The sequence below is a fragment of the Pseudorasbora parva genome, chromosome 18 (assembly GCF_024679245.1).
Source record: "Pseudorasbora parva isolate DD20220531a chromosome 18, ASM2467924v1, whole genome shotgun sequence".
NCBI classification, from domain to species: domain Eukaryota; kingdom Metazoa; phylum Chordata; class Actinopteri; order Cypriniformes; family Gobionidae; genus Pseudorasbora; species Pseudorasbora parva.
The window spans coordinates 11,617,604-11,630,501 of record NC_090189.1 but is presented as its reverse complement, the minus strand read 5'-3'; the positions used below and the strand labels follow the sequence as shown (position 1 = coordinate 11,630,501).

At 38.7% G+C, this 12,898-nt stretch overlaps 1 protein-coding gene across 2 annotated transcripts in view; it reads left to right on the top strand.

Annotated features, from left to right (window-relative positions):
- The window catches only part of LOC137046429 (potassium/sodium hyperpolarization-activated cyclic nucleotide-gated channel 1), a 158,681-nt gene that overhangs the window by 103,345 nt on the left and 42,438 nt on the right, over nt 1-12,898 (top strand). For both annotated transcript variants that reach the window (XM_067423638.1, XM_067423639.1), the window contains exon 4: nt 8,832-9,050. In XM_067423638.1, coding sequence (XP_067279739.1) covers nt 8,832-9,050 — 219 coding nt within the window. The remainder of the gene's footprint in view (nt 1-8,831; nt 9,051-12,898) is intronic.

Genomic DNA, 12,898 nt, shown 5'->3' with positions numbered 1-12,898 from the left:
TGTGTGTGTGTGTGTGTGTGTGTGTGTGTGTGTGTTTTGGACTATTCACGTGTGCGCACATGAGTGTCTCATGTGACTATTATGAGGATTAGCTGAGAAATATGACCTGAGCTATACACACATAAACACCTGGTGTGTAGTTCCTTTCGCTCACTGTCTCCCTCTGAGATACTTTACGTGGTGTTGTCTCGTCTGTGTCACCTTCTGTATCACACACACACACACACACACACACACACACACACACACACACACACACACACACACACACACACACACAAAGATTATCAGCAAAATCAACACATTTCCCAAGTGGGCTCTTCCAATCATCAGCAGACCACTTAAGGATCCACAGCTATCAAATACACTGGTATTGAGTGTTAGTTAAAACAGTGTTGGAGTGTGGAGGAAGAGAGGTTGTAGGCATTTATGGAGTGAGTCTGATTGGGACGGATCCCTTCTCTTGAGTGCCTGATCATCTAAAACTACAAGGGAAGGTTTTACACACATAATTGAAAGAAATTATACAAACACATTATTTCCAAGTATTAGAACTTACTATTGACAAAACTGGTAACATTAAATGCTATGTATTTTATAACTGAAAGCCATTTAAAGCGTAATATGTTTTTTTGTTTTTTTTTATAATTGTTTTTTTAGGACCCTAGCGGACAATTAAACAGGAGGGAAAAAAACCTCCCATAGACTTAAAGGACAACTCCGGTGAGAAATGACCCTAGGGTTAATTAACACATGGTTACTGAGTAGATCGTTCTCTGGGATGCGTTTTCGTGAAAATCAAATGTGAAGAGTTTTATCTCTAAAAACAGATTAGCTTATAACGCTAGTCTATGGGGCACAGGGTAGTGAAATTAAATCGCTAGTTAATACCACTAACAAGGCTAAAAATAGCCTCACACTAACACTGTAGCATATTGAGGGTCCCTACATGCAAACCGAAGCATTGACAACTTTGTAAGTCTACAGACAGTTTAATAATAAATACTTTATAAATACAGTGCAGTACACATTACAGACAGAAGCTGTCTCGACCAGTCAAGCCACGAACGCTGTGCTAAGTGAGCTGATCAATAGGAATTAAGTTTGTGAAATCTAACTAGATGGAAATGCATAGATTATATCTGTTTATTAAAATATATGTGTAACAGAGGCTAGTAGTAGTTGCTGTGCAAGTAAACCTCACTCCTCTGACCTCAAGAGACGCTATAGCGACTGATGCTAGGGGTTGCAGCCTTTAGCCTCTTTGTTAGAGCATCCGACTCTCATGCCGGCGGATCTGGGTTCGAGTCCCGGTCCGAACAGTAGGGGTTACATACGGTTGACTAACTACAAGGGAAAAGGGTCCCATATGAGATTCCAAGTCACAGTTCATCGCTCAGCGCAGCGTTCGTGGCTCGACTGGTCGAGACTGTTTTCCAAGATGGCTCTTGTCTGTAAACGCGTAATGCACTGTCTTTATAAAGTATCTTCTTATTAAACTGTTTGTACTCTTACAAAGTTCTCAATGCTTCGGTTTGCATGTAGGGACCCTCATTATGCTACTGTGTTAGTGTGAGGCTATTTTGTTGAGCCTTGTTAGTGGTATTAACTAGCGATTTAATTTTACTTATAAGCTAATCTGTTTTTAGAGATAAAACTCTTTATATTCGCATCCCAGAGAACGAGGTAACCATGTGTTAAAGGAACTGTGTGTAAGAAATGTATTTCAATGAATCATAAAATGGCCCTGATAAACTAGACATTAAGAAATCATGTTAATTTCAAATACTTATATCACTGACAACAATAGTCCGGCCAGGATATTGTCATTTAAAAGTTGTTGTTGCAGCCCTCAACTGATGTTGATGTTGACATGTTGTGTTTTGGCTGAAGCTCCACCCTCCACCTATCGACCAATCATGAAGTCAGTAGTGTTTTGGCATCCGGGTTGACAGATCTGCTCTAGTTACCACAGCTGCAGCTACAATGTTCCTGCTGATCCTGCAGCCTATCTGGCAACCTCGAGTCAGGGGGAGGGGGAGAGGGGATAAACCAGCAGTACCAGTTTTGGCCACAATCTTACATACACTTCCTTTAATTACCACTAGGCACTTTTCATCGGAGTTGTCCTTTAAGGGTGCTTTCACACCTGCCTCAATTATTTCTGTTGAATCGTACTAGAGTTCATTTCCCTCTGTGGTGCGGTTCATTTGGTCAGGTCTGAAAGCAGCAATCGCACTCGGGTGCGCACCAAAAGCGGACCAAACAAGCGTACCGAGATCTCCTTGAAGAGGTGGTCAAACGAACTCTGGAGCGGTTCGTTTTGGACTAAACCAGCTGCCGTAGTCGGATGCGCTGACATTGTGTGTATGACATTACCTGATAGATCGTTGAAAATGTTTTGGGAAGATGAGCATGTCAGTTAAGAATAAATAATGCACGGCTGCGCTTGAAGTGACGAGCGATGCGCTCTCGCCGTTTGCTGTGTATTAGAATGTTGTTTTCACGTCGCATCCGCGTATTGTTTGCATACTGTAGTAAATACACACTGTGCAGTAGATTATGGCCAGGGACAAAACCAGCCCGCGCAGTCGTCTCTCCATAGTGTTATAGTTTGCTGGCTTTGCCTCTTCTGTTGGAATTTTCCCACACGTAAATTTCAACCAATCGAAAAGCAGTTTAGGAAATACACCATGGCCAATGAGTGATGTGGATGTTGTCACGTGCCTGCGTTTTGGTTCGTTTCAACTGGTTCGGACAAAAGCAATCAGTGTGGTGTGGAAAGGAACCAAAAAAGCTGAAAAATGCAACAATGTATAATTGTTTGCTCTTGGTTCGGACCAAATGAACCGAACTAGAGATGTGAAAGCACCCTAAAAGGGACCTGAGCTAATCTGAGCTAATATCTAAGGACTGGACAAGAATACAACAAGGTTTTGACTTGTTCTAATAAGCAACCACCCAAAAACAGAACATACTAAGAACCACATGCAATACCCAGGCAAAACTACCTAGCAAAAAAATAACACCTTAGCAACAACTCAGAACACCCTAGTACCCACATAGCAACAACATAGCAAAACTGCCCAGAAACCCCTATCAACCTCCTAACAACTTATTAGCAATGCCCTAGCAACAACTCAGAGCATCTTCTAAAACACATAGCAATGCCCTAGCAACAATAACTCAGAGCATCTTCAAAAACACATAGCAACTCCCTAACCAGACTACCCAGAAATCCCCATCAGCCACCTAGCACATAGCAAGCACATAGCAACACTCTAGCAATGCTGTAGTAACGAACACCCATTAAACCCTAGCAACCACTCAGAACATCCTAGCAACCATATAATAACACCCTAGCAACCACATAATAACACCCTAGCAAAACTACCCAGAATATCCTATAAACCACCTAGCAACATTTTAGGAACTCCCTAGCAAGCACATAGAAAAACCCAAGCAATTCTATTGTATCCACCCAAAAAACCTGTCACCGACCTAGCAATGACCTAGCAACCCCTCAGAACACTCTTGTAACCACATAGCAACACATTAGCAACACCTTAACAACCACTCAGAACACTCTAGCAGTGCTGTAGCAACCACCCAGATCACTATAGCAACCCCACAGACAACACCAAAAAAGCCCTGGCAACTACTGACTTTTTTCAGAAAATATAAATTGATAGCAGTTTTTGATGTGATTCCAGTGCAAAATACTATAGGGAATATCTAATAGGATGCCTTTTTTCCCTATGCTATCTCAGTGTGAACAATTACGACAATTTTTCCATCAGTCCACACAAGAAATGAGCAATCAGCATGGCATTAATAGGCGGCTCTGAAGCTAGTTCGCCCATAGAGAGAGAAGGCACATCAGGAGTGTTTCTAAAGTTTCCTGACACACGCTGGCAATAAACACACTCAGCAAAACTAGCGTGTGTGATACGTCGCGGCATGCGTATGAGAGCCCTGTGGGTTGGCAGGCAGCGGTGCTCAGGTTTAAGAGCGGTTCAACAAGCTTTTGTCGGCTTCCTCAGCACTTTTTTTCCTCTTCAAAAAGAGCAGGAAGAGATTTGAGCAGTCAGCAAATCCATTTCAGACTCCATCCATGAACACAGAACTGTCACATCCCTCTAGTGAGTTTCCACATAAGCACAAGGAGCTGAAGCCATCGGGAAATAATACGTGTTTTGTTTTAGTCAGTGTTCTCAGCGAAACACACCAACTAATGTCTGTGAGTAATGCTGACATCGAGGAGTGACAGAGCAAACTGAAAATAGCTTCCGGACATAAAATAAGTCAGAGAAGCAAATTTATCAGACGTAAACAGAGCATTGTTAAATTTGGCATGACCTCCCAAAAATATCCAATGCTGATTCAACAAGGACTTTCCAAAAAAAAAAAAAAAAAGGAATAAGCAATAGATGTTAAATAAGTTAAATACGTTTTTTAATTTCAATATTAAGGCAACCAGGTTACTTACTTTTTTAAGTTAAAGGTCCACTATGCAACTTTCCGTCCACTGGAGGGCGCCTATTTAAAACAAAGGTGTAGTTTGATGAGGCAAAGTTTGAGTGCAGCATCTTTGGACATGTGGTCTTCACCTCACAGCCGGTGGAAAATAGGACTCGGGCAGAAATCATGTTCATGGATGCAGTTATTAACGTTACTGTAGTATGAAACAGAGCAGGACCAAGTGCTGTGGAGCTGAGCAAGGCCGCTGGAGCGATTGTTACGCAAACACACGGCTCGCAAACACCTGGACTTTTATTATGACGGGCCGGCGCCTGCACTGATCCGCTCTTCCGGTTATGATTATGAGGTAATGCAGCTCTGTTTATTATATTAGATACATTTAAGTGTGTTGAAAATTATGTTATTATGTTACTCCGTGCGTTCACTTGTTCACACTGCTATGAGTAATGCGCTTCTGCCAAACAAAACCCGAAACCAAAGGTTAGCACAGATATGATGCAATTGACAATTGGCAACTTCCTCAGACGCAATGTTGAAATGTCCCGGTCCTTAGATAAAATAGCAGTTTTCTCACAATTTACAAATAGTTGGAAACATTTGGGATATTGTAAGTACTCTACTGAGCAAAATATATTACACCGGCCTAGTGGTTTTTGGATATTTTGCTGCAAAAATACTACATAGTGCACCTTTAAACCAACAATAATATATATATATATATATATATATATATATATATATATATATATATATATATATATATAGCACATTATGTTTCAGATCTTAAAATATTGGTTACACTTTATTTTGATGGTCCCCTAGTTGACTATAATAACTCCTACATATGGAAGCTTGTTTCTCCCACAAAATAAAACATTTTAAAATATAATTATATAAAAGATAATATGGCTTTTTATTAGCCTGACTCATATTCTCTAGTCAGAATATGAGTCTGAAACTGCTCCATTGGGCTGTGATTATGGGGCGTTTCAACCGAACTAGGAAAGGCATCAGTTGGATAGACCTACAACCAATCAGAGCAACGAAGCGACGCATTGTCAAATGTCAACAGAGCTTAACTGCAGTGTTTTCTATGTCTGCAGGTTGAAGCGACTATTATGTGATATATAGACCCATGAGTGCGAATTTTAGCAGGCAACCTTACCAAAATAACACACATTTTACCCCCCAAACGCCATTTTTCCCCCGGAGAACCCCCGTGAAGCTATTGTTTAGGGCTAGTAGTTGGCGGGTTTTGTTGTAAAAACTTGGCAACCCTGTCTGCACGCGCGCTGAAATCGGGCTGGAATACACGATCTTTGCCAGTGTTGTAAAAACATAAAATAATTTAATGATACACAGAGTACTGACCCAACATGATCATCATTTCAGAGAGAAATTGTGAAGGTGAATGCATATACAAACAAGCTCTCCATTTAGGATTCGAAAAAATATAATCCAAGCCCCTTTGATGACTTGCATGATTATGTTACTGTTCATCATCTGTCCGTCATCGTCTAAAGCCCGCCCTGATGATTTCATTGGTCCGAACAGTTTCTGTTCGGGGATAATTACTCCTCTATGGAGCAAGGCCAGACCGAACCGCCAGACCTAAAAAAAAAATTCAGCGGGGATGAGTTCGGCTGGCATCCAGGTTAGCTTTTTATGACTTTTTTCATAGAATTCCTAGATATACATTTGAATTGCGAGAAAGAGTACTGGATTCACAGACAGGGCTTAGTAATTAAGCCAGGATTAGGCTTTAGTACAATTAGGACATTTAAAGGGATAGTTCACCCAGAAATAAAACAATTATGTTTATCTGCTTACCCCCAGGGCATCCAAGATGTAGGTGTCTTTGTTTCTTCAGTAGAACACAAATTAAGATTTTTAACTCCAACCATTGCTGATATAAGCATGTCAATGGGGTGTATTTCTAGCCCTATTTGCACGGGATTAGTATTATACAGGGACCTCTGTGATTTAGAAATTACTCCCCACATCTGAGTTTTGTGTGGCACATTCGCACAGGATAAGCAAAGCCTGTGATTTTACTCTAATTTACTGACTTATCCCCCAGATATGATGTCAAGACTTGTAAAGGTTTTTTCGTTATAGATATACCTGTATGAAATCATAAACAGTCATAATGTTTTGATTGTTTTATAGCAATAAAAATCATTTCGTTCAGATAGAGAACAGACGCTACAATTAAAAACTGAACGAGTTTTTATCACAAGTGAGAAGCTTCTCACTCGTGACAAATTTCATTTATCACGAGTGAGAAGCTGACAATATACGACGGAAGATTAAGTTTCAAAGCTAAATGTAAAAGCGCCCATTTAAGCGAGCTTGTCATTGTACTGTTCTGTTCTGTTCTTTATTAAGAATAGTATTGATATTAATATTAAACAACCCATTTAAGCAATTTGCTCCCAAATTGGTACTCATTCTGAAGTGAAAGTTTAATCTGTGCGGCCGCACGGGAATTGATAATGGTGCGCATTATGAATGCAGCCTCCATTCTTCGTAAAATATACAGATAGAAATGCGCACAGGAAACAAAAACCTTGCAAAAATGTTATACGATCCACCTAATCCTTGCCAAATCACAGAGATGCCTATTCACACGGGACTACTATCATCACAGAAAGTCAGTGTTCGGTGAAATATTGTAGCTAATTTGCGGGGGAAATTTTACTTTACAAATTACAGATATGGCCGATTTGCACGGCATTAAGATCACGATATTCTCTGCAATTATTACAAATAAGTATTGTACTATCGAGTATGTAATATCAAGTTGTCATGAGTATGTCATGTTCTCATGACAACTCGATTGTACAAGAGTACAACTGTCCAACTAACGACATTTTAAAATTATGACCCGTTTAGAGAGTTATAGCGATCACAAAACACAAACCGGTTTCATGACAACTCAATACACGAGCATGACAGTCCAGTTAACGACATTTTTAAATTATGACCTGATTAGAGTTGTATAGATCATGAAAAGAGGAAACAAACATATATTAGTATCTTAGTTGTGGGACACATTTTGTGAGCTGACGCTTGAAACAGACAGTAAGGAGATACATATGCTCCATACGGTGTGCAAATGAACGGGTCCTTATCATCACTGAAATGAGCGACAAATAAGATCGCAAATGGACAAACAAGCGAACATGACACACGAGCATATTCAAGCAAAAAACTGCATATATTAGTTCTCGGCTAATGTCCGTCATGTGTTTTGAATAATGACCTTCTCTTCTAACCATCATTGGTAGACACGCCCCTTATCTGCTGATTGGTTACAAGTTTGTTATTGGACTCCGCCCATGCCCACTTACCCCACCTTTTATAGAGAAATAACTAGTTGTATACAGTAATATTTAAATATTTAGTGCATTATATTACATTAATTCACTTTAAAAGAAAAAGAAGACAACAAAAAATCTTGCTTGGGAATTTTTTACCTTTAGCATCTTGTTTTCATGAGCTGACGTATCGATTCTGAGCAGGGGCAGCCACTCTGCAGTATATCTGCAGTACAGTTTGTCTCTTTCTATTCGCACAGTTCTCCATTAAAATCAGTTGCGCTAATAGCTTGTGAGAGGGCTGCAAGTCTCCTTTCTTTTCTTCTCTCGCCGGCATGAGGGATCCACAGAGCCGTACATCAACTGACGGCAGCTAATGGAAGTAATCCAAGTTGATTAGCAGACACCAAAGCCATCACTTGTTTTCACACACCACTGCAAATTACAAAAAGGGGGTCTTTTGTCCGAGGTGTGTGTGTGACTGTGTGTGTGTCCTTGTTTAATTACATTGTGGGGACCATATAGTAATGTCCCCATAAGGATAGTAAAACCTGAGATCACCTACATTGTGGGGACCAGGGAGCGGTCCCCACTTTTCAAAAGGCTTATAAATCTTAGGCTTAAAGAGTTTTTATGAGAAAGTAAAAATGCAGAATGTTTCCTGTGATGGTTTAGGGGCAGGGGAAGTGTAGGGGGATAGAATGTACAGTTTGTAGGGCATAAAAACCATTACGTCTATGGAGAGTCCCCACAAAGATAGTGAACCGGACGTGTGTGTGTGCACGTGTGTACGTGTTACTATTATAGAAAAAGGAACAGTAAATACAAAGAGAGTGAGAAAGAGGAAGGAGAGATAGTTTTCCATGCATGAAAGATCAATTGGCAGGACACTCTATGGAGACACTAATACAGCACCGAGTATTTTGCCTGCAAGCCTGCCTGTGTTAAATTCACTCCACCTGCTTTTTTATCACTGACTGTCTTTCTATTTGTGTCATCTTCTCATCTTTGTCTTTTTGGCTCTCTCAGAACGACTCCTGGGGAAAGCAGTACTCTTACGCCCTATTTAAGGCCATGAGTCACATGTTGTGCATCGGGTACGGAGCCAGGGCGCCCGTCAGCATGTCAGACCTTTGGATCACCATGCTTAGTATGATTGTGGGCGCTACCTGTTACGCCATGTTTGTGGGCCACGCCACAGCCCTCATCCAGTCTCTGGACTCGTCTCGACGGCAGTACCAAGAGAAGGTAAGCGCAACCTCGCCGCTTTCATTCACCTAGCTGCTTTGTTTGCAGGCATTCACGCGTTATTTTGATATTTACACCGCCGTGCCTTTATTGGACGTGCATGCGATCTTGCAACACCATGATAGCGTAGTAATCCGTGTCATCATCATGTATCACATTATGAGCTCATCAATCATTAAAGAATGACATCAATATTGATCTGACGTCAAAGAAATTCTACCTCTGCTACATGGGTAGAAGACTGCATGCTTTCGACAACATGTTCCTGTTCAGGAAATGGAATCTACAGGTCTAGAATTATTCCTATATTTGGATGAGCAGTAAGGCCAAAATGTGTCATTTTGTATAATAATAATAATAATCATAATCATAATAATCATAATAACATCATCATCATCATCATCATCATCATCATCATTATTATTATTATTATTATTATTATTATTATTATTATTATTATTATTATTATTATTATTATGTATACTAACTTTGAATCATCCCAAATTAATTATTAATTACTAATTCATTATTAAAACTTAATGAATATTAGTATATATTATTATTGATATTATGATTATGATGAAGAAAATGTATTGATTATTTGTATTATTCTTAATAATAATAAACATTTTGAATTATACAAAATGTATTTTTAATTACTAATTTATATTGCAGTATGTATTATTAAAACAATGATTTTTTTTATTATGAATTAACTTATCTTAATGTCTTCTTTTTAATTGCTCTGAATAATTTTTGAATCATCAAGAAAGTTCAATATTATTAAATAATATTCTTGTTTTTAATTACGTATTATTATTATTATTATTATTATTATTATTATTATTATTATTATTATTATTATTATTATTATTATTATTATTATTATTATAATTATTAATAATAAATATATGAGGTAAATATTATTATTACTATTATTATGAATCATAATAACAATGATTTATTACAAAAAATAAAGTAAATACAATAAATACAATTAAATTATAATTATAAAATATATTATTAATTAGTAATTCATATTCTTGATTATTCTAAAATATTAAGATTATTAAGTGACATTATTATTAAGTATAATTTATTATATTAATTATTAAACATATATTTTTATTAGTAGTATTATTAATACTACTACTACTACTACTACTACTAATACTAATACTAATAATAATAATAATAATAATAATAATAATAATAATAATAATAATAATAATAATAATAATAATAATAGTTATTAAATAAAGTCTGGCATAAGTGCAACTGAAAACGGACAAAATTATAATATAAATTATAGTTCTGATTAGGGCTGCATGTTAAATCGCAATAAACAATTTCTTACACTGAAACCTGCTCATAAAAAAAATAATCGCAGCCTTAGCAATTTCATAATCATGATAAGCCAAATCGCAATAAGCATGATTTCATGTAAAATGAGATTTATTGTGCAGCCCTAGTTATGATTCTGATTGGATAACTCGCATAATGCTACTGAAAAACAAACTGTGTCTGCACTTCATTTGGATTTTGGATTACAGCTGCAAGACGTTACTCAGTAAGTTGCCCTTACAAACACCTGTTTCACCTTCTGTCAGATTCATGTGTAAACAGCGTATAGCAATACCGGCACAAACACATCTACCGCGGTGTGTAATTCTCACCTGCACAGATTTCTGGACCGGTGCGATCACTGCTTGACACTTTTCTCCTGTTCTCTGACCTCAGCTGTATAGTTCATTACTAAGCTAATTCAAGGATTGTGATACTTAAGTCATCAACTCAGAGATGCCACAGCGTATTGATTCCACTTCCTCTAAACAGCATGCAGCTTCCTCCCTGAGATACCATGAGCGGAGGGATTGTCAGATTATCCCTCATTCTTGTGTCCTGTCTTTGAGTGCTTGCTGTACCGTTAGTGGATCATTATATCCCCATGCTTTCAAAGAGGATTTATCCCAAGTGAAAGACAAAACACTCCCTCCGTGCCAAAGCATGTGCAAGAGGAGCCAGAGCTGCTTTGTCCCATGGGAGGAGGGGTTTCTCTCATCTGGGACCTCAACGAGAGGTTAACGTCACAACACACACAATATCATGCCAACATGAGCCACCAGCTTCTCCATTTAATATCATTACAGTGGATGAATGGAAAGACAACATGGGAATGGAGAGAATGGGATTGTGCTCCAGGGAGTTGGCACAGACTAAATGAAAACGAATTATGTAAAATAGGCAACACTGTCAGAGAAAGACTGTACTTTTAGGGTTGTAACAGCTTGTTCGTTTCTCAGATGTTTCAAAAGGGAAAAGTTCGCAATACCTTAACTTTTGCGTTTTGTAGAAGTTTGTGTAGAAGTGAAGAGCGAAGGCTGGCCCGTGTGGTCCGATCAAACAGATGAGCTACTGTAGCTCAAAGTGCTCAAGAAGTTATTACTGGTTCTGATAGAAAGGTGTCAGAATACACAGTTCATCGCTGTTTGTTTTGTATGGGGCTGCATAGCTGCAGACCAGTCAGGGTGCCCTTGCTGACCCCTGTCCAAAAATGCCAACAGTGGGCATGTGAGCATCAGAATTAGACACGGATCAATGGAAGAAGGTGATTTGGTCTGATGAGTCACATTTCCTTTTACATCACATGGATGACCGTGTGTGTGCGCTTACCTGGGGAACACATGGCACCAGCATGCACTATGGGAAGAAGGCAAGCCAGTGGAGGCAGTCTTATTCTTTGGGCAATGTTCTGCTAGGCAACCTTGGGTCCTGCCATCTATGTAGATGTTACTTTGACACGTACCAACCTAACCATTGTTGCAGACCATGTACACCCTTTCATGGAAATGGTATTCCCTGGTGGTTGTGGCCTCTTTCAACAGGATAATGCGCCCGGCCACAAAACAAAAATTGTTCAGGAATGGTTTGAGGAGCACAACAACGAGTTTGAGGTGTTGACTTTGCCACCAAATTCCCCAGATCTCCATCCAATCGAGCGTCTATGGGATGTGCTGAACAAACGAGTCCGGTCCATGGAGGCCCCACCTTGCAACTTACAGGCCTTAAAGGAGTTGCTGCTAACATCTTGGTGCCAGGTACCACAGCACACCTCCGGAGGTCTAGCGGAGGTCAATGCCTCGATGGGATGTGTTGAGCTGTTTTGGCAGAAAAAAGGGAACCAACACAATATTATGTCTGATCTATGTATATTCGCATAGAAAACAGTTCTTTTAAATTTTAGTAATAGTTCACAATATTGATATTTTTGGTGTATTTTTGATCAAATAAATGCATTTTTGAAGATACTTCTTTCAAATACATTCAAAACAATCTCACGACCCCAAACTTTTGAATGGTAGCGTAGCTTTAGCTATTACTCTATATCAAAGAATGCCGTGTTTGTTTCGATTTCTATTGCTCCTAAATCATTTAACAAAGTTGATACTTAAAAGAGATACAACTGAGAACTCAAAGAAGTCACCCGATCTATGAAAGAACAACATTATATGCAGACACAATGCGAGTTTGTCTATAAAAATAATTTCATGCATTTGAATCAAAAGTTTTCGTTTCTTTATTATATGTACTATAAGCTGCCTTAGAAAATAAACTGTCTGCTAAATGTCAGAGGCAATGGCATCAATATACATTCCAATGTACAAACTAACTACTATCCAGAGACGATCACGCTCAGGCTTCATTTCACTCTAGTTTATTCGCGACCGCTGTTTAAAATACAATCTAGGAGTTTGCTTGCATTTATAAAACTGCCTTTTCTCATTACAGCCAGCCCTTACATCTTTTAGATTGACAAAACCATTTAGCTGAAACCTTTTAGCGGAACA